The sequence below is a fragment of the Cyrtonyx montezumae genome, unplaced genomic scaffold, assembly GCF_038088225.1.
Source record: "Cyrtonyx montezumae isolate F1298 unplaced genomic scaffold, pur_monq_1.0 scaffold_41, whole genome shotgun sequence".
In the NCBI taxonomy this organism is placed as follows: domain Eukaryota; kingdom Metazoa; phylum Chordata; class Aves; order Galliformes; family Odontophoridae; genus Cyrtonyx; species Cyrtonyx montezumae.
This window is the reverse complement of record NW_027072047.1, coordinates 2,217,788-2,239,897: the sequence shown is the minus strand read 5'-3', so window position 1 is coordinate 2,239,897 and position 22,110 is coordinate 2,217,788. Positions and strand designations below refer to the sequence as shown.

Here is a 22,110-nt window from a genome sequence, read left to right as displayed (position 1 = left end):
TTCCTGTTCCTCCAAGAATATGGAAAAGATATCAGAAATAATCGATAAAGGTTGTAAAGAGCTTTTCAATTTTTGCAACAGAGCAAATAAGGGGGCAGTAAAAATGTTTTCAACTATTCAAAGTAAAGGAAATATTTCATCCTTATAGAGAAACACTCTCCTGGTCAGCCTGAGATGTGTGCATTGGTCTCAGCATTTTGATGAGGCAGGGAGAGCACTGAGCTGAAAAGCGTTATCAGTAAGTCATTAGCAACAAGGGTTAATGTTTCTGCTTGTGTGTCTGTGCTGTGGCCACTCCATGTTGGGTTGAGGGGATGTGGTGACCTGGGCCCTCTCTATTTCTCATCTCCAACATCTTGGAATAGTTTTTATGTTTTCCCTTCTCCCTTCTGTTGCTTTTACCTGAGAAGATCAGCAACATTTCAGGCTGATAATGGCACCCATTTGCTTTTCTTTTTGCTCCAAGAACTGAGCCTAAAGCACTGTCCAAGAAAACAAACGAAGAAATCATGTGTGATGGCCCTCAGAGCCTGAACCTGAGATGGTCGGATCCGTGGCAACTGAGATCAGTGGAGATGTATTCAGGCTCTGGCCAGAGTGCTCCTGTCTTGACTTTTATGAGTGTTTGGAAGTGCTTGGCATTACGTGGCAGGAGTGCAGCATGTGTGGGCAGCACTTCAGCAAGGTGAACTGTGTGAGGCCACACAGAGACGTGTGATGGAGAGACCTCTTCTGTGCACATCCAGGGCTCTGCTCGCCCTGCTCACAGAAACAGTATGTAAATGCAATTTACAAGTGGCATTTTGAGAAGGCAGCTCCTCTAGTTGTGCCCCGATGGCACTCATCAAGAGCTGCTATGCATTTTAACTGCAAAGGCAGCAGTCACTTAGAGCAGAAATATTGCGGCGTGGTGCCATGCGTGTCGATGCGCTCGGAGGGCTCTGCTGGCGGGGCAGCACTCCCACAGCTCCGCTGTCTGATGGCAGCCTGTGCATACAGAATGGGAGAATATAAACAGACAGGATGGAGGCTTCTGCCAAATCACGTTAGGGGACGCATCTGTGAGGGATGCAGTGTTTGGGTTATTTTGCAGATAGTCACATTACTGCTCTGAGTGCTTTTTTATTATTATTATTTTTTAATATTTTTTATTTTTTTCCTTCACTCTGTTGTTGGAGCAGAGAGCTGGAGTTCCTCCTTCACTTCCAGCTGGACTGGAGCTGGACTCAGTGCCTGCTTTCCCAGCAGCAGAGGAGCAGAGCAGTGCTGTGGGGCGGCCCTGCAGTGCCCTATCTGCTGCTGAGCTGGCAGTCCAGTTTGCAGCCTGCAGTACTGGTAAGATACCATTAGTGAAGCAGTTCAGCGTGGTCACCAAGGAGGAGACAGCAGGTTCTTCTGAAAGGGAAGGAGGGACCTGCTTGCTGTGCTTGCTGCCCTGTGCTCTGATTTCCCATCTTGCTGAGTTATCCACCCGTCATCCTTCTGGGAGCGTGGGCAGATAACCTTTCTGCAATAATCTGATATTCAAACAGAAGGAGTTCACTCATGAACCACCCCAATATTTGAGAAAGGTTTTACAGTGAAGTAGGTTCTTCCTGTGTCCCATTATTGGCCCGGCTGCTGTGCGTGTGCGTGCATGCCCGGCACACTGAGAAAGGTAATACCAACAATATGAAAAGGTCACAGTTATATAAAAATCCTTTTAATACTGTACAGCCCCGGCGCACTACATTCCCCATGGATACTCAGTGGTTGGGAACTGAGAGAGATGGCTCATTCAAAAGGTCGAATTCTGCATCTGCAAATGTCCAGTGGAAGCCAGGAGCAGTCGGTGGCTGTGGTCAGCCCGAGCTGCCCCCACTGCATGGGAGAGGCAAAGTAAGGAGCCCCACGGAGCTCAGTGTGCAGGAAAAAGGTACAGCTCAGGCCAGAAAGGGATCACAGAGCCTGCCCAAAGCAGAGCAAAGGTTGGTCTCACTCATGCAGTGCCTCTGACAAAGCCAGAACCCCCAAATGAGGCTTTGAGAACAGGGACTCCCAAATCCAGAGAAGCTGTCTTTGTGTTTGAGGAGTCCTCTAATTACTTCTTGATTCATACAAACTTTCAGGATCTGTAGCATCCTGCTGCAGAATGAGATGGAGAAACACCTCTGAACCCTGCACCCTCTTCCTTCTGCCTGCGTCTGTGCTCCCTGAGCCTCAGTTAACGTTGCTGTTCTCATCTGATTGCTGGAGCTGATCTGCAGTGTGAAGTACTGCAGTGCTTTGCGCAGGAGCAGGAGTCGAAAGATCCCTTTCCGACCTCACAGAGCTCTTAGAGATTTAATTCCCTGTTGTTGAAAGCAGCCATAGAAAATGGAGCACTGATGTTGTTACCATTGTCAGTCAGTGTTGCAACATTAATTAAAAGCAAACAATTCAAATGTCAGATCTCAAGTAAAAATGTGTTTAAATATTTTCTCTACGGCCCCCCACAATGCCTGCAGTGACACAGTGACTGCAGACATCTGAGGTCAGGCTGGAGGGGCTCTGAGCACAACTGCAGCTGTGGGTATCCCTACCCTGCCTTGCAGAGAGTGGGGCCTCATGGCCCTTAGGGTCCTTTCCCACACCACCCATCCCATCATTCTATGGCTCACAGCAATCCTTGCAGGTGGGGGACCACGAGGTGGTGAAATAAACAGAAGTATGAATAATGGCTGTGAAAATTTAATTTTTATTATCTGTTCACTGTATACAAAACACCATTCTGCATAGTGATAACTCATTTGTTGTACAGTTGACAGTGCACATCAACAAACAAGCGTCGGAGGTATACACTTAACGAGGAGGGCAGTGGTGGCCGGGGTGACGCCGGGATGGAGCACCTCACAACCACTCATGTACAGGTAATAGGAACGGGATAGGAAGCTTTTATCAATGAACCAAATCAGCATGAATGAGGATGAAGAGACAAAGCAGAATTCGTGCATCTGATACACAACTTCTGCAGCCATTAAGAAGGGTGATGGAGGTGGCTGAGAAGGATCTGTATTTTTTTTTCCAAACACTTCCATCCTTAAAGTTGCTAAAATTTAATGATAAATAACAGAATCTCACAAATATTTTGGGGCAAAATGCTCCACATTTATTTACATACGAAATGTGTTTAATACAGTCGTAATGGACATAGTGTATAGTAACATCTGACAGCAGCAAGACTTTTAAGGAACTGAACAATTACTACCGTATATCATGCAGCTATCTATATATACACGATTTCTTTCAGAAAAAGAAAAAAAAGTACAAAAAAGTTTTGTAGGGATACATACAAGGTATAAAATGCGAAAAGAAAACAAAAATACAAACTCGCACAGAGAACCATACGTGAAAGGGACCTTTCTGCACCTGGTGAGAGCCAACCAGTGACGCTGACGTTGGATACACTGTGACATGGCCAAGCAGCTCCACGGTCCCTGCTGATGGTGAAGTGGCAGGCGTACCCACGCAGGCTGCTGTGGGGTGTTTGCTTCTTGATGGCTGGGGCTGAAGGTAACACTGAGCACCAGAACATTTGGCATTGGCAAACAGAGCTGGGAAACACCAACCCCAGCAGCAAGGGTTGACTATTTTCTTCTGATAGCCACAGAGAAAGGAAAATACTTAATGCTGTGTAATTGTTTCTACATGTTTAATAAATTACATGACCAAAAAGCATTATAATGATAATCCTATATGCCTCTAATTACATATTTAATCCAGAGCAGCCGAGCCCTTTTATAACTACTGGGGCTTTGACCACAAGCACCTGAAAATTACTTCATGATACATATATATGTGTGCAATTACACTTTTCAGAAGTACGTGATCACCCTGGGGTGTCTGCACCAGTTTTGGTGTAGGCACCTCAACCAGCACTGCACCTTACATGTGCAGGGATGCTTTTTTTTTGTAGAGAAAGTCTGAACACTTCCTGCCACGTGCAGAAGCATCCAGAGTCCTGCAGGATGTAGCACCTCCCCTCAGCTTGCTTGCTTCCTTCTGCTGTGCTCCCATTTGCCAAACTTTCTGTCAGAAGCACTCAGATAAGAAACGGTTTAAGAGAACCCAGGAAACTGCCCCAGCATTAAGAACTCTGTTTTAGAGAAACTTATTACAAAAAATAAAAATAAAAAAGAAATAAAGAAAAAGAACACAAATTTTCCACTAGATACCGATACAAACACGTAACGAAGAGTATAAAAGTTATTAGTTTAAATATATACAAACTCTTTTCAACTCAAATACTGCTTCAATGGTTTCGAGGGTATAGACAATGAGGCGAAGGGGGACATCGTTATGCAGAATATATTGCAACAGCCTGAACAGTACTGTTAACACTATTATAACCTTGAACTTTCTGTAACAAAAATGTCATTAAGAATTCCAATGTGGAGAGAGATTTCAATGGTCTGATCACTTTTCAGCTGAGTTCATTCTTTTTGACTTGATGAAGGCCATGCCATGTGTTCTCATGTGAGTATTTAAGGCCGCTTCAGTTTCAAAAGTCTTTGCACACACTTTGCATCTCCTGTCCGACACCGCGTTGTCAGTCGGTTCATCCTCGTGGTTGGGTTTGTTCTCTTGCTGATTATCCTCCCCCGACCCGTTCTGCTTTGATACTGGCTGCGGCTCCTTCAGCTTGTGTACAATGAAGAGGTGCCTGGAGAGAGACACATGAGACGTGTAGCAGAGTCCACACTCCCTGCACTGGTACGAAGAGCCATCAGATTTATGCTGAGGAATATGTTCGTGAAACTGGAGGAGATTTTCTGTTGTAAAGCCGCAGACAGCACACTTGTGAACCTTAAAGACATTGATTTTTAGCTTCTTCAGTGGTTGCGTGATTGCACCTCGCGGAGGCCTGAATTCCAGCACAGGTTCTTCCAATTTACGCTTTGGACTAGGAACCTACAAGAAGTTGTAAATGGTATTTTTGTAAGCAGAAATACACAGTGACTGCAGTGGTTTGTCAAACAAGCTCATGGCTGGGTATCTGGGGTAAGCTCATTGTGCTTCTCTGCAACCTACAGCTTTTCTACACTACGAGAGGACTTAGCTGCAGCGGTCTGGAAATGCAGAAATGCAGAATTCTATGGGATCAAAATACCTGCATCTATTTAAAGACTCTGAATGCATCCCAAGAAAATCTCAGTGACTGAACAGATCTTCTAAGTGATTACCTTTGCATCTTCCTTTACTTCCCTTTCTTCCATGTTAGTCGACTCGGTCATTTCTTTGACATCGGGGTCTTTAATGCCATGCATCAACTGAATATGTTTTTCCAGCATCAGTCGTTTGGTAAAGGTACGCCTTGAATCTGGGCAGTGCCTGTGTATAAACAGCGGAAGCATTCAGAGGACAAATGCCATGCTTACAAAGAGATGTGCTACTCTGAAGAATGTGAACAGAACTAGCAAATAAGCGCAGACAAGTCCGATCTACTAACAGTAATACTGTCAACAGACAGTGCTTTTCCAGTCAATTGCACAAGTGTTATCAGAAAGGGAGAACAATTACAAAACAAAACTACAAATGTTGGAGCAGCTTGTATTCACACTGAATGACAGAAAAGTTATCTGGAGATAATAACTCAAATGGTACAGTGTGTGGGTCAGAAAAAAAACAGGAGCGTTTGAGTTTGTTTCTTGTTTGTTTCTCTTAATGTAACTAAACTGTACATTCAATTAAACACTTTGTCAAGTTCCCCCTAACTAAATTTGAGCAAGAAAGCAATCACTTACCATGAAGGAGAAATGCTAGCTCCCAAAGGAGTCTTAATTCTGCATTCAAGTCCAAATTCTTTATCTCCTTGGAGCTAATCCACGAGACTGAGGTTAGGTTGGGTTAGTCTAACCTCAGTGCTTGGAAAAGTTATGAAGAGAAATCCAAATCACAACATTTGCCGTTGGTTTATACTCTGTCCCTAGAACCTCAGAAAAAACAGAACAGTACTTACGAGCACGTATAAACCTTCCTGATGCCTTTGTGCTTGATACGATTGTGACGACATAAACTATGGGATGAGCTGAAAGATTTGTCACACTGTCGACAAGGATGTTTCTTCATTTGCTTTAAAAGAAGAAGAAAAACACATTAATTAACAGAAGTAAAAAAAAAAAAAAAAAAAGCTAAGTGAAAGTAGTCCGTGTGTCACACCCTTTAGTAACAGGAAAGAAATGTACTTACCAGAATCTGTCGCTTTTATCAAGCACATACCATTCGTGCACCAGCACTGCAGGAACTAGTCCTTTTCAAAGCAGTGTGGCCAGCACACACCCACCAAAGAATGCAAAGAAGCACCACGGGCTGTGGGTGAAGTGAAGCTCTTCCATCAAGAGGCAAAGGAGATCAGGGGGCAATTTCTGGATCAGTACAGGCAGCACGAATAGAGATGTGCCTTCACCATAAAGTCACCTTTCCCTTCCCATCACCTGAGAAGTTACCATTATCCACAAGATGGGGGGTGAAGGGCACCCTTTAAATAAGGACCAAAGCAAAACACCATGAATGTGCCAACAAGGCCCAGAAAGGTCACACAGAAATGTGAGATATGGTCTGATGCCAACCTGAGGCACATCTTTTTGGGGAATTCTGTGTGTTTTATATCACTGTTCATTATGTGGAAGGAAAAGAAAAGGAAGGAAGGTAAAGAGGATGGAGCGTTCTCCATCTGTGCCATCCCAGCTGAACACAGCCACCAGACCTCCCGTATCTGAAGAAATAATGTCTCCAAAACTGTGAACTATAAAAGCCCCAAGAACGAATTATACAGACCTATGCTTTAGGTCTTATAAGCTCATTAGCACATCACAAATCTTAGAACTCAGTCCAAATTGGCCGGTCTTATCTGTAGTTGCAGCAAGGAAACTGAAATATTACCAATCAAATCTCCTGCTTCTTTGAGATTAGATAAGATTTTCAAGCTCCTATCTATTTTTCTATTGTGTTGGTAGTAATAAAGAAATCAACATAACATCTTCAAAATCAAAGCCCAACAGAGACCGAACAAATCTCATTTAAGACTTCCTCAGATTACATTTCAACAATCCAGCTGGGGCCAGAACCCCCCACTCAGCACTCTGCACAACTCCTGCCAGAATCAGGGAGTACAGGGACTGAAGAAGAAACTGATTTCATTGGAATATCTTGAAAGAAACCCTGGTCACTTGCAAGCATTCTACACCAAGAAAGGACTTTGCTTACTGTTCAGGTAGAACTGGAGGAACAGAAAGGCTCATGCAATCAGTCCAGTTATCTAGAAGAAAAAAAAATCTCATCCCGAGTGCTTTTTCCTGCTCTAGCATAGATCAGAGCTTTCCTTCATGGTGTTGATAACACTTTCTTTCCAGCATTTCTCTGGGAAATTGAAAAAAGCAAATAATGCAGTGTCATTCTGCTATTCCAGCTGAAGCCATTGAGCCAATGGCTTGGATCAATGCTTGGAATTTGAACCTACTTGACTCCTCTAAAGAATCCATACAAGATCTGTCCCTACGTTCCCAAGCATTCAATAGCAAAGAATTTCTTTGGAGGAGAATGTTAAGGGTTTCATTTACTTATTCTCAGCTTTTGAGGCAACAGCAGATTCCTAAACAATGCAGACATGCAACAGTTCACATGAAAAATTTAATGTGCCTAATCTAAACTAATAATAATCATAAATAACAATTCTCAATCCTAAACAATATAAAACTCTAGCCATGTGGAAATGCTTAAGGAACTGAAAAACATTCATCTTACAGTTGAGATCTGAATATTTATGGATAATATATATGGAACTTTACTTGGAAATACCTACAGGATCTACATGCCAGTGAAGATCTACAGAGGTGAAGCCATTACTGAAAGTTATGCTGAAAGAAACTGCTGCAAAGTTTGGAGTGCATGATGGTAGGCTTGCACATAAGACTGGGGGAGCAAAACCAGTTATGGAGAGATGACAGACCTTTTGCTATCAAGACCAAAATCACAGGGAATGCGGGGGAAAGAAAGAAAAGGATTTCTGAAAGACTGATGCAAATTCGAAGAATCCCATTAGGAAACAAGATAAATTATCTTACTAGGGATAGTCCATTCCATAATGCTCTTAGAGGCGCAACACTCCTCAGATTACTTTCTTTTCATGTTTAAAGGCCAATAAAAAAGAAGAAAAGAATCAGCATGCCTTTCTCTGAAATTGTTAACGTATGTACACACAGTGCATACTCATTAATGCTAATGCATTCATTAGCAACTCGGTTTTGCGGTATACTTACGACTGCAGTGCTCTGGTAAGAATTTATAAAAGCCTAAAACAAAATGGGAAGGCGTATTAAGGATTCTATCAAGAAACAGCCCTGCTCAATACTGTACAAAGTTTACACAAACTCAATTTACAAAGTTTACAATTTACTCAGTTTACAAAGTTTACACAAGCTCAACCAAGGCAGTCCAGGCATCCTCGCTGAGGCTCCGGCACAGTGCAGATGCACCCTCAAGTGCTGTGGGAGCACAGCAGCAGGAGGACTGTTCTCAGCAGCATCCAGCATCTGCTGGAGCACAGGAGCACTACCAGAAGTCACTCAGACAAATCTGTTGGGATGATTCTACATAGAGACACAAACAGGATATAGGATGAACTGGTTTCTGCAATGTGGGCAAAAATCAAAAGAACCAAAAATGGCAAAAAGAAAAAAATATTAGTATGTGAAATTAAATGCAATCAATGAATAGATATACTATTCCTGTCAGGGGATTACAATATATAATTTCTCTCCATATATACTATAAACTTCTTGAACAAAGAACAAGGATGCACTTGACCTGAAATACTGTGTTACCCTTAAGGTTGCCCTCTTTAAAAACGTGTGTAGGAGAAATGCAAGAGCAATGAGAATGGACTGTGTCATGAGGGGAGTATGGAGAGAAACCAAAATGACACACATCCTAGGAATGACAGAGAGGCAATATTGTAACAGTAATTCTTGTGATTGAAAATGAACAGGTTGCCTCCTCAGGTATACCAGATCAAATCCACTTCTGAGGAATAACCAAGGGGATAAAGGCAGGAGAATCTGAGGAACCATTATGAGGTCTGCACAGAAAAAGTGGATGCTGCGACTGGGGCAGCAACTAGAATAAGTATTTTTGTTTATTCACAAACACACAGCATGCAGTCCTGCTAATATATGCAGGATATACTTTTCTTTTCTTTTAATCAGAAAATGTGAATGTTATATGCATGAGGACACAAGCATTATGCCACTCTCATGAAATTGCATAGGACAACGAACAACCACACCTTGTTATAATGCAACAACATCTCATTTAAAAGTACTGCAGATATGAGCACAGATCAACAGCCCAACAATGTAGCAATGAGCCATACTAATTTCAGGTATAGCTCACAAGTATTTAGTATTTTCAACAGAACAGGTGTTATCCGTGACAGTGACCCATGGGAAACCGAGAAGGGACAGAGAATGGGAAAGGAAAAAAAACCTGCACTGTCAGTCCGAGCAGAGCCATGCGCTCCGGGGGGAGGGGGAAACAGAGGAAATAGATGGGTCTACAAAGAAAAACAAAATAAAATAAAACAAACAAACAAACAAAAAAAACAACGGCACAATTTGAGAAGGAACGGTAACTTTACTAAATATAATAAAATTGAACAACTGAGAGAGAAATGAAGTTTCCAAACCAAAAGCTGTGGGCAGGGGAAGCACACGTGCTGAACCTCCACGGCAGCCCAGAGCAACGCGCCCAGGCAGAGCGCCGCCTGCATCCGGTGCGGAGCTCCGCCCCTCTGCTGCTCCCACAGCGTTAACTCCTTCACTGCTGCGTGATGCTCTGGTGTGGAATACCGGCATCAAAACCACAAAACCACAACATTCCACCCCTTATTCCACATCATCACATCATGCTTAACAACATCTATACAGAACCAAAACAGTAATAACATAAATTACATACAAACATATGTATATACATATATGTATATATACATGGAATTAAAGACTGCAGTCCCCCAGCATCAAATTCCCTCGTGGGACACACTGGACGTCCCCATTTTTATCCATCACCCACCCAGGTCCCTGCGCAAAAACAGTTCCACGGAGGGGTTTGCCCTTCCCAGAGGCTGGAAGGACCCACACCGCTTTTCCCAACATGCTCCTCACATGTACCACAGGGACCTTATCTCCCTCTATGGTCTGTAGGGAGCTGGACTGTGTAGGACCCTCTCGGTTGACTGATCCCCTAGTGTTGACCAGCCAGGTGGCTTCTGCCAGATGCTTCTCCCAGTGCTTGAATGTCCCACCACCCATTGCTCTCAACGTGGTTTTTAACAACCCGTTGTAGCGCTCGATCTTACCAGCAGCTGGTGCATGGTAGGGGATATGGCAGATCCATTCAATGTCGTGTTCTCTGGCCCAGATATCCACAAGAGAATTTTTGAAATGAATCCAATTATCGGATTCAATTCTTTCTGGAGTGCCATGTTGCCATAGGACTCGTTTCTCAAGCCCTAAGATGGTGTTTCGGGCGGTAGCATGGGGTACTGCGTTTGTCTCAAGCCACCCAGTGGTCGCCTCCACCATGGTGAGCACATAATGCTTACCACTGCAAGTTCGTGGCAAGGTGATATAATCAACCTGCCACGCCTCCCCATATTTATACTTTTCCCATCGCCCTTCCTGCCAGAGAGGTTTCATCCTCTTGGCCTGTTTAATTATGGCACATGTGTCACAGTCATGGATAACCTGTGCAACGGCATCCATAGTTAAGTCCACCCCTCGGTCTCTAGCCCACTTATAGGTCGCATCCCTTCCTTGATGGCCAGAGGCCTCATGGGCTCACCAAGCTAAAAATAGCTCTCCTTTGTTCTGCCAGTCCAAGTCTATCTGAGACACCTCTATTGGTTACCTGCAGTGACGGGAGCAATTTCGTTGGTGGCTGATCTCTGCTGTAGTTCTCTCACCCGTGCTCACAGTGCAGGAGTGGGTTTTTTATGCCACTTCCTCATGTCCTCTCCGTTTTCTCGTAAGAAGCTCCACATGGCCACACGTGACATGATGTTACTGTTGTCATTTGCTTGAGCAGAGAGGTGGTTGCCTTTGGTGGCCGAGACTTTCATCAGTTTCATCAATTGCTTCATCAGATTCTTTGGGTCATGCTCGTTTTCATCAGGTGTTTCCAATACTGACACAGGTTCATCCCTATTAATCAGTAAAGACAGTTCCTCCAGTATAGTTTTCTGTGTCTTCTTCATCTCACCTATTTCTTCTGCTACTGCTGACACAGCTGCAATGGAAGCACGTGATGGCAGAAACTGTTGTTCAAAGTTTTGGAGTGTAATAATCAATTCATAAACTGGGAGTCTTCTGTCTTAGCCCTGGTATCTATGGAACATTGCTACCAGCGTACTCGTGTACCTTTCTGGTGCTGTTTTTGAGAGCTTACGATATACATCAGGTGTACACCTTACTTTCTGAGGATCACAGTCCTAGTGTGGATTATTAGGGATGAAACTGGGATCATACAGCATCTCTACTATGGCTGTTTCTCTCAGAAATTGGATGCCTTTCTCCACAGTATTCCATCTTTCCACCTTAGACTCCAGATCGTCTTTGTAAGGGTATCTATCCTTTACAGCCACTAGTACTTGTTCCCAGAGGGTAGCGACTCCATTCAGACATCTGCCAATTCCTCTGTCGATAGCTGGGTCTCAGGCAATGCTTGCCAGTTGGCGGGCTTCACTGCCATCTAGGGACATGCTGCTGGCACCGCTGTCCCAACACCGCAGCAACCAGGTGACAATAGATTCACCCAAGCGCCGTACAAACTCCTTTCTCGAACCTTGTATTTCAGTCATCTTTAGGGGCCGACAAATAGTGGTAACAGTGATTTCTTCATCATCACTGTCCTCTCCATGTCTCTCACTTTTCTTAGTGGCCTTTCTAGGTGGTGGTGGTGGTGCTGAGGAGGGTCCCTCACCTGGATCTTCCTCTTCTTTCTCTGCTTCTTCTTCTTTCTGTTCTAGGCGCGAGGACGGCCGTGTCCATTTCTGGCCTTCCACAGGGGCAACCGACACTGATGCCGGTGCTTCCTGTGATTGGTCAGGTCTAACTTCGAGGTTTTCACTTTTGCTTTGGACCTTGGTTTGGAACCATTTCTCTCCAGAATATCACTTATAGCTCGATAAGCACAAGCCAGACCCCAAACAATACATTCCTTCTCAGATCTTCCTGAGTCCCATGACTCCTTACCTAAACACTCACTGAATTTCTCAGGGTCCCACAGGTGCTCAAGATCAAATTCGCATAACACCGGGGATCCCCACGCTTCTAATTTCTTTCCTAATTTTTTCCACCTTCCCTGCCATTCAACACTCTCTGGTTTTGAGGAAAGCTTCCTCCATATGATATAAATTACTGTTGCTGAGAGTGCATTCAGAAAAACAGATAACACAGTTGCCAGGCTGGCATCCTGAATATAGGTAAAGACCTGAAAAGAGTACCTGAAAACCAATCCAAATGCCGTATAACCTGTCACGTTAGCCAGGGTGTTTAGGCAGGAGATATGTAACCCCCTCAGCACACTAAAGTAGCTGTATGCACACATTACTCCGGTGCTGAACATGAGGAGCTTAAGAAGACACCAGCATGCTCTAAGGTACATGAAAACCCTTAGTCCACTTAGCACCAGTTTTACAATGGAGTACAAATACTGCTCTGCCCACGTACTCCACCAATAATTGTCACGGTGTTATCCGTGACAGTGACCCAAGGGAAACTGAGAAGGGACAGAGAATGGGAAAGGAAAAAAAAACTACACCGTCAGTGGCCATGCGGCCACCCGAGCAGAGCCATGCGCTCCGGGGGGAGGGGAAAACAGTGGGAAGAGATGGGTCTACAAAGAAAACAAACAAACAAACAAGCAAAAAAAACAACGGCACGATCTGAGAAGGAACGGTAACTTTACTAAATCTAATAAAATTGAACAATTGAGAGAGACAAAGTTTCCAACCCAAAACTGAGAGCTTACGTTAGGGAAGAACTGCAAGGGAAGCACACGTGCTGAATCTCTGCAGCAGCCCAGAGCGCCGCCTGCATCCGGTGCGGAGCTCCACCCCTCTGCTGCTCCCACAGCATTAACTCCTTCACTGCTGCGTGATGCTCTGATGTGGAATACCGGCATCAACACCACAAAACCACAACAAGGTGAAAAAAGCCAGATTTTAGGTGGACAGCAATACCAACAAAGTAGGCAGTGCTGTAGAGCAACAGCTCAAGCTCTTACATGCATGCTGGTAGAGCCCTTAAACACTGGCTAGTACATGGGCACAAAGCAGGTGAGATCAGGCTGCTCCCATTCAGCACTCCATGCAACAAAATGGTTAATTTAAATGAACCTTGCCACTTGCTAATATGCTTGCATAAAGCAATGAAACAGACTAAATATGCTATCAGCTTCCACTGGAATTCAATGGAATTGGAGCAGAGTTCCATTAATTTCTTAGAAAACCCTCTCCTTGTTACATAAAGAAACCTAACTGAAGATCTTTATGATGCAGCATTCCCTGTAGTTCAATCATCCTGTAATTAGGTCCTGCAGGACCTGTTGCACAGCATCTTGTCCTCAGCTACAGGAACAAGAGGATGTTAAATTAGTTGAACTGCCAGTTGGAATTGGTAAAGCAATTCCTGCTTAGAAAGCATCTGTTTTTTCCTAGAAAGGCACTGATGAAGAAGTCCTAGGAAGCTCAGCATATGTGTCCCTGGCTGAGATACACCAGATTCAGCTTCAAGGCATGAGCTGCACAGCTGTGTAAGTGATCCTGTGTAAGTAATCCTTTGTCTAGGATAATCACTTTTCTTCTTCAGAAACAGCAATAAGGCAGAATCACACCAAGGTGGCAACAAATTTTCCAGTATCTCGCTAACCTTCAGCCTGTTCAGGAAGAGGATGCAGAAAATGTGAATGTGTGTACCTGCTATTGCTTCCCAGTAATGTCAAGAATCTGCCCAAAGAGGACATACCATGGCTGTACCTCTCCTACATCTGAGTAATTTGGCCTCAGGTCAGCTAAAAGAGGTTACAGCTCCACACCTTCACTATGAGCCTGCAACAGAAGCAATTAAGAGTTTGAAACTAATTACCTTCAAGTATCTTACATGACAATGCATTCTGTAAATAGCTCTTGAATTGCTTCATTAAAGTTTTTAATGCACATTCCGCATAGGTAATGTTAGAGCATTTAATCTTTACCTCCTTACTCCTAAGAAAAGTGGACTATGAATTAATGCCATTATTTATTTGACCCACCCACTTCACATATTCCTCCATCTTAATTCTCATTTCTAGTCTCTCTAAAATAAAATGTACCCGTAACAAATGATGTTTTGAATACAACGATTTAAAAAATAAAATCATGGACAGTTTGAAGAGGTCTGGAAGAAAAATAGCAAATGCTCTGTGTCACCCATCTCTGAAAGAAATGGAGTGGTGTCCATTCACTTTAATCTACATCTGCCTCCCATTTCTCAAGGAGCCATTTAATAAGGATAAATATAATAAGTAAATAAATATAAGCAATGAGTTGGCCCTCCAGGCCAGTGTTTGAGTGCAGTAATTACCTGGTATTTCATAATAAGGGCTGTTCCTGAGGTAACATGCACATTCTTATTAAACACAAGAGGGAGGAAGATACGTATTTAAAGTTAATTTCAGAAAGCATTATCAATACGGTACTAATCTTATTCTACATGCCTTCTGCCAGTTGGGTGTGTGTTTCATTAAGCTGGATGTGATTTTATAGCTCATTCTGAAGCAGCAGTGTTGTGGAGAGTTTGCGTTGCTGTGTTTTGGTTTTAAGAACTGCATCAGTGTAAAATCTTAAGTGTATCTGGTCCTGCAGATATCTGTGTTTGCCAGTAAAGCACTGATGAGCTAATATTTGTACTAACTGGAAAAACGGGATGGATCAATATCTTACATGATCCAAGAGAGACCAATTTTAAGAGAAAACTGAACTGTGATTGTTCAAGTGTTAGAGGATCAGAAATAAGTATCCGTTCACTATCACGCTACAGGGACAGCAGCACACTGCATGGAGTTTCTTTACAAGCACTTCATAGCAAACTGTCACAGATAGATCTGCTGGGCCCAAAACTGAAGCAATTCACTCCGATTTTTCCATGACTTCAGCAGATAGAAATGCAAAATTGAGTTTCTAAAGCACAAGGAGAATTCCAACAGAGCTGTGTGTCTGACCTTCATGCCCTCAGGCTGTAAAGGAGAACCAAGTGAAAGAAAATGTAGTTCTGTGAATCAAGATCGTGCTGCCCTGGGTTTTTCCACTACACCAGGCTGATGCTGCCCTGATGCACCTTGGTAGAGGCTCTGTGGAACTGGCTCCTCATTCCTACGGGCTGATGTTCCTTCAGCCCCACGATCCCCTTGCCCTGAATCTTGACTGAAGGAACTGCTCCCTGTTTCTGTCTCCTTCATGCAACCTTCAGCCTTTGAGGCTCCCAGTCTTGTCTCATCCAGACTCGGATTGCTGCCTCCTGGCTCCAGCTGGACATAACAGTTTCGGCACTAAGGTAGGCAAGGTAACAGCAGCAATAAAAGCAACCTAAACCTAGTACTAAAGTAAAGGAACTGACCATTCAGTTTCCTCTACTGGCCGTGTCTGCTTGACAATAAACACTTCGCCCTCACTGCTGTAAATGATCATGCACTTGAATGACCTCATGCAAAGAATTCCTGCTACCTACACAACTCATCCACAACTCAGGTGAACTCAAGCTCTGACCTAAACTGCATCGAACTGAAAATCTCACTGACTTCAGTGAACTTGGCATCCAAATCCACAGTACGATACCACATGGAAAAATTTAGTCTGAACTGAGAATGGAAAGCTCATCACTAACCCACAAAACTGTTTGCTGCAATGCACTAAGACAGACTCCTTGAACTGCACTGCTGTAAGACACAGGTACCACTTTTTTATAAAACAAATTGAATTGTTCAAATAAAGGTTTTAGACAGACAGACAACCACACATGACCAATTGCGCATCAAGTTCTCTACCAAGCATTGCTCTTCCTGGCAGCATGAACTATTTTATTACTTTTTATCAGGCTGTAAAAATGTTTGTGAACATCATCTGAGGGAGAGAATTCTAGTTTGGGAACCAACAGTTCAATGCCTCATGAAAACAGTAGAAGCACACCTCAAAATCTGAAAAGACTCTACTTTTCTAAACTAAATGTCTTCAATCTACCTAACTTCCACAAGTTATTATTTGCCTTTTAAAGCCTCTGTATGACAACAGTTCCTCTGCTCAACCTTGAAACATTATTTTTGCTTCTTACCTGCTTAAGAGAGGTAACCCTAGAATCTTGGAAAATACACAGATTTTGCATACTATTAATTGTTTTATTTTTATAAGACCCACCATTGTTTCAAGCACATCTAATATTTGCAAGATGCCACCTTAGCCATAATTTAGAAGTCAATTTCATAGCTCCCTTCCCTACAAGCAGTAGCATGGGAAAGTTGTTCAGTTCCACTTCTGCCCACCTGTCAGTTGTTTTCATTTAATTGGAAAAGCTCTGGGATGCAACAAGAACCCCCAGCTGTCTTTCTGCTGACCTGAGGACACAGCATTTCCACGTTTCACTTTCAGTCAACTTTAGCATGTTATCTCACATCTAGCTGCTTTCAGTAAAAATTTCACCTTGTTCAACTCAGCTGGCTTGCTGACTGAACCTGCAAGTAAGAGCAGAGCAATGACTTCACCTTGCAGTAAGTACACCTTTAAAATGAAATGTGGGTTGGTACTCGCTGGACCAATAAATCAAGACTCTTCTCTGATTTTAACAGCTAATGAGTTTTCAAGACAGAGGAGATGGTGAAAGCTAAAAATAAGAACCTGGATCAGAGGAGATAACTTGGAAGAAATACTGGAATATCTGTCATTCTTTCCATCCCGAAGAAACTTCAGTAATGGGTGAACAAGTTTACAATTAAGAGCTTCTGGATTTTACTGAAAAGAACTATGTAGAGAATGACAAAAATAATCAGCAAAAGAGACAGATGAAATACAAGTAAGAATAAAGAATAATAATGATGGAACTTACATTAATTATCTGCAAAAGCACAACTGCATTAAAAAAATAAACAACAAACCAACGTAACTTCGTATTTTAGGCTTAGCTCACATTTTTGTAATTAAATATTCATTTACCTTTCCATGCTCTTTCCTCATGTGGGAGATGTAAACGTCTCTCTGAGTGAAGAACCTATCACAATCCCAACATGTCCAGCCACGACTCGTGACTTTTTTAGGCTCTCCTTTCTTTATAGGAGAAGGAGACTTCTTCTCTAACTTTTCTGTTCCGTTGATGGATTTTGTGTCCTCTTTGTTGTGACTGGATGAGTTCTGATTTGTAGGTTTCGTACTCAGCGGTAAATTTATCCCCAGGTTTGGTGGCCCTTCAACACTTTTCAAAGTTCCGTGCATTGACTACAACAAAATACATTTAAAAAGGTAAACAATTAACACAGGTGTATGCAATTGTACTGACAAAATGCTGAATAACCTCTGAATCAAAAGTGTTTATCTACTTCTTTGTCATTATCAGATCACATTTGTAACTTAAAAAACAATGATGAAATAAAAGTCGTGTCTAGCATGAGCAGAAACTAGCTAATAACACTGACTGACTCCAGACATACCTAAAGAGCAGTTCACCAATAAAATGAGTCTGTGAAGGTTAAGTTGCTGTTGAACAGGGAGAAAAAGGGTTCAAGAAGTGAATTAGGTTAAATTTAGTTTCTTGCTTTACTTACCCAGCATAGTTAATTAACATCCTCATTTCAAACTATGTGTCTAAAGAGAGATTTCCAAGAAGGCAGGGTTTTACTGATAAGTTTTCTTTTGGATGATCAGTAAATAAGACAAGAAAAGGTAACTCTGGAAAGATCAGGCTATTGTGCTTTTTAGGATATATTAATATTTTATGTTAAGCCTGTGCTAAGCTCTGTCTCACTGCTTGCTCGGGTTCTGAGGGCTTAGGGCTACAGTGCTAACAGTCCTTGGAACCAAGGGTACGCAGGGCTGGAAGGGACAGCTAAGAGGTGCTTGACAAGCTGCTCAGCACTTTGCAGCTCTCATGAAGTGACCCTCGCTCAACCAATTCATTCCAGAATCTAGCCCAGTAGCTAGACCCACTAGCAAGGGTTCCTTCCCATCCCACAGGCTGGCCATTTACAATGGCAGCTCTCCAATACATTTTACATACTGCATGTATGCATTATAATTGCATTATAACTACCCTCGGTGATGTATCTGGCCACCCTAAACATGCAGGCAACTTCAGAAACAAAAAGCAACTATCATCTTCTTGATTTTGAGACTCTAAGAATACCCATATGCTACTCCAGTCTAACACTTCAGTACTGAGCTCTTCTGAGGTCCTTGAGACTGCCTCCTGGTTCAACTGCAAATGTCAACCTGACCTGCAGAACATATTCTTCTACTGAACAGCTGCTTGGAAAGGAAAGCCAGCACTTTTTAAAGCTGAAACATTATTAAATAGCCAACTCCACTGAACTGACTGACAGGTGCTGAGAGCAAAGACAAACTGTGCAGTAAATGAAGAGGTTGCCTGGAGTATCCTATTGCATGAGAACACGGAGGATGAGCCTGGGGTAGGAAGGAAGGCATGTCCTGCAGCTTCAGGATTCTTGTAATTAAATATTCATTTAACTCTACTCAGATGAAGACTGATCTGGAGATTCTGTCCCAGCGTTAACTTGTGAGCGTGTAAGATGTTGGTGCTCAACTTTCTATGTTTTAAATACAATACCTGAAAATTAACTCATTAATTCAAAACAAAACAAAACCAAAACCAAACAAACAAAAAAACAAAAAAAGCACTAAGGCATAACATTGCGTCACAGTAGCTGCTGCACATATCATCAGCAGAACCGAGCATTTTACACCTCCAGTCCAGACCTCTGCTCCCTGTTCTCATCAGCTCATAGACATTTTCTTCTCATGAGCCATTAGCGGAAAACAAGATACACATTTTGCCAACAATAAACATTCCCATCAGCAGAAATTATTTTAGATTTTTTTGGTAGCTTTAGGTAACCTCATTCAGAGCTTCTTTCTGTCTCCTTTTCCGTTCTATTTTCATGCACATGGTCTCTGCCTTACTTCATGTCTACTTTATGGCTTAGGTCTAGCCATACCAAGAGCAGCTGTGCTGAGCTCTGCTCCTGTCCAGCAGTCTTCCCCTCTCTGTATTCTTTTCTGCTTTTATCTGTACCCTGTTTCTTTCTTTCTCTTTCCTCCTTAAGTCTCAGCTGCTGTCCCTACTACTGTACACACCTCCTAAATGTGAAAGTGTAAGCCACTCTGAATAAAAGCAGTAGTACTGTCACTGAATGCCTATGTTCTAATGCTCTAGATTTGTTCTGAGAAAGGTCTGAATCATTTATAATGAAACATGCTAAAAGTATACTGCTCATCAGTTCAAATTCTGGCACAGAAAACTGTAGCCAGAAGAGTTATAAATCCCCAAATCTTAAGTAAAAGAGTAATTTTACAGTGAGATCTGAGCAGTCGCAGCCCATAGGAACAGTTCCTGGCTCTGACTATAGTCGGATCATGCGGTAACATAACATAATGGTTTTCAGATCTTATAGAAAAAAGTATGTGCAGAGGTAATGGTGCTTCTCTGGGATAAGACAAAGACGATTCTTACAGTAAACCCTAACTGGCTCAGAATCAAAGAAAACATAGTCACTGTATTTCTGAACAGCTTGGTCAGCCCTTCCCTATCTCCAGCTCAAGCTGAAAACTGGCTTTAAGACCAACTATTTCTCCAAGACTTCTGACCTTGTTTTCCTTACAATGTCAGTGATTTCTGGGGGTTAAAGGTACCACAGTTGAAGCTAAAACACAAAGTGATAGTTTTAGTAGACAAGAAAGATGTCTTACTTTCCACTTCAGCAGCTATCAGGCACCACATCCTGCAATAAGCTATAAGAAACTTCAGCACTGCCAATAGCTTATTTAAAATGTACAGCTAACAGCTTAGAGCCAGGGGGCTGCTGATTCCTAATAAAACGGTTTGAAGGATGACAGTAAATCATCTTGAGTAAATTATTTCATGCAGTTATAGGGATATTGATAAGAAAATCCATTTAAAGTTCATTTTTGCTTCCTGAAAGTGTTCGTGTGTGTATGTCAGTGCGTGTGCATGCACAGACACACATAGTCTACATCTCTTCAAGAAACAGTGGTTCCCACCAGTGAGTTCTGAACATCAGAGACTTGGCTTTGTCATTTACTCAGCATTCTCAGCTACCAACAACTGGAAAAACTCTTCAGTACTCTAAATAAGGCTCAACAGTAGCTAGGACTGGACCAGCTTACTTCAGTAGCCCCGTTATAATTCTGATAAAATGACATACTGAATGCAACGCACTGAGATATTCCTGCAATATCAAAATCAACATCCACAGAGAAAAACCAAGTAAGTGGTTACAGTGCAGCTGCTGAAATGGAAGACTTTAGCATTTGTGATTTGTTAATTCGCAGATCACTCTTGGAACTGTTAACATTTCTTTCAGCAGCCTTCTTGGAACTGTGAGCCTTTCGACAGTATTTTCTCAAATGATATATTGCATGACAAATAGCATCTAAGAATAAAACAAGAGATGCCTACACACCTTGATATGATCCATCATAAGCTGTTTCTGTGCATACAGAAGAGAACAGTCTGGACACTTGAAAACAGACACCTTCTGGTTTTCAATGTGCTGATCAAAGTGGCGATAGAGCAAAGGTTGTAGAGTAAACACAGTGTCACACATAGAGCATTTATATATTATTCTAAAAACAGAAGTACAATAAACAGTGTCAGTCATGTTGATGATCTACCCACAAGAATCATAATGTTAACTTTTTTTTTCTCAGCAGAGACAAGATCTGACACGTTTAAGCAATCATTTCACACTGCCTGAAAAAAGGTAAGTGGCAACTCATTCAAAACAACCTCCAAAGTCAAAGTAAAGCAGCAGCAGAAAAATAGAAGAAAAAATTAAAATCCATTAAGCCAGAAAACAACAGCATATGCCAGTTACATCAACTCCTGTTTAAGATACTCTGAAATTAAGACATCTTCAGTTCCTGAACTCATGCAATAACTGGAGGATAAAGAATATACCTCTTTCAGGTTGCAGAGGCAATGGATTTTCAGGGAATCACTGATTTGACCATAACCAGTAAAGTACTCCAAGATAAACTTATTTTTACCTCTTTATATGGCTTTGAGGTCCTAAATGCTATGTCTGGAACCTGTTAATGCTCTGAAACTGAAACTTCCCAGGGTGACAGTTCCCTGGTTCACCATTACCAGCTGTTAGGAACCCACCCATGAAAGCAATGCACAGACACCACCAAAACCGCAGCTTCCTCTGTCAAGGCATATCAGTTTTTTATTTTGAAAATGAATGGAAGAAAAGTAACCCAGAAATTTGCCATTGATGGTCAGATGAGTAAGAAACACAATCCACTGGCCATCCATAGTGGCACTTCCAAGATACTGCAGAGGAGCTGAGCACAAGGATGGCTGCAGCCTTCCCACCCCACCAGCCTGACACAGATCTCTGTCCTAGAGAATGACTTTCCATTAAGAAGACACCAACCACAAACCTTGTTAGCACACTACATTTCCTTATTACCCACATAAATTACCCAAAGTCCTTTCTATTTCCTCCCAAGCAGTTTTCTCCAACAGCACACTGTCCAAAGGAGCTCTAAAGACCACTCTGCACTGCATTATGAGATGACAAGAACAAGGACATGGCTTCAAAGTCCAACCTGTTCAGTGAGACCAGATATCTAAAATAATGAAAAACACTACATGAACATATGAAGAAATTATTTCTGCACTCTATCAAGCATTCTCTTTCTCGTGGCCGTGTTTTTCTTTCTCTGCTTCTCACATGTGCCAAGAGACCGTTATTATATCTGTTATTTGCACTGCATCCCCTCAGGACCTGTACTGCGTTGCTTTCTGCAGTGAC

At 42.4% G+C, this 22,110-nt stretch overlaps 1 protein-coding gene across 2 annotated transcripts in view; it reads right to left on the bottom strand.

Moving 5' to 3' along the window:
• Nucleotides 1-3,495: 3,495 nt before the first annotated feature.
• The window catches only part of ZNF532 (zinc finger protein 532), a 44,614-nt gene continuing 25,999 nt past the window's right edge, over nucleotides 3,496-22,110 (bottom strand). For both annotated transcript variants that reach the window (XM_065747117.1, XM_065747118.1), the window contains exons 6-10: nucleotides 20,752-20,914; nucleotides 17,255-17,533; nucleotides 5,978-6,090; nucleotides 5,202-5,349; nucleotides 3,496-4,929 (exon numbers count right to left, since the gene is read on the bottom strand). In XM_065747117.1, coding sequence (XP_065603189.1) covers nucleotides 4,435-4,929; nucleotides 5,202-5,349; nucleotides 5,978-6,090; nucleotides 17,255-17,533; nucleotides 20,752-20,914 — 1,198 coding nt within the window. In that variant the 3' untranslated portion in view covers nucleotides 3,496-4,434. The remainder of the gene's footprint in view (nucleotides 4,930-5,201; nucleotides 5,350-5,977; nucleotides 6,091-17,254; nucleotides 17,534-20,751; nucleotides 20,915-22,110) is intronic.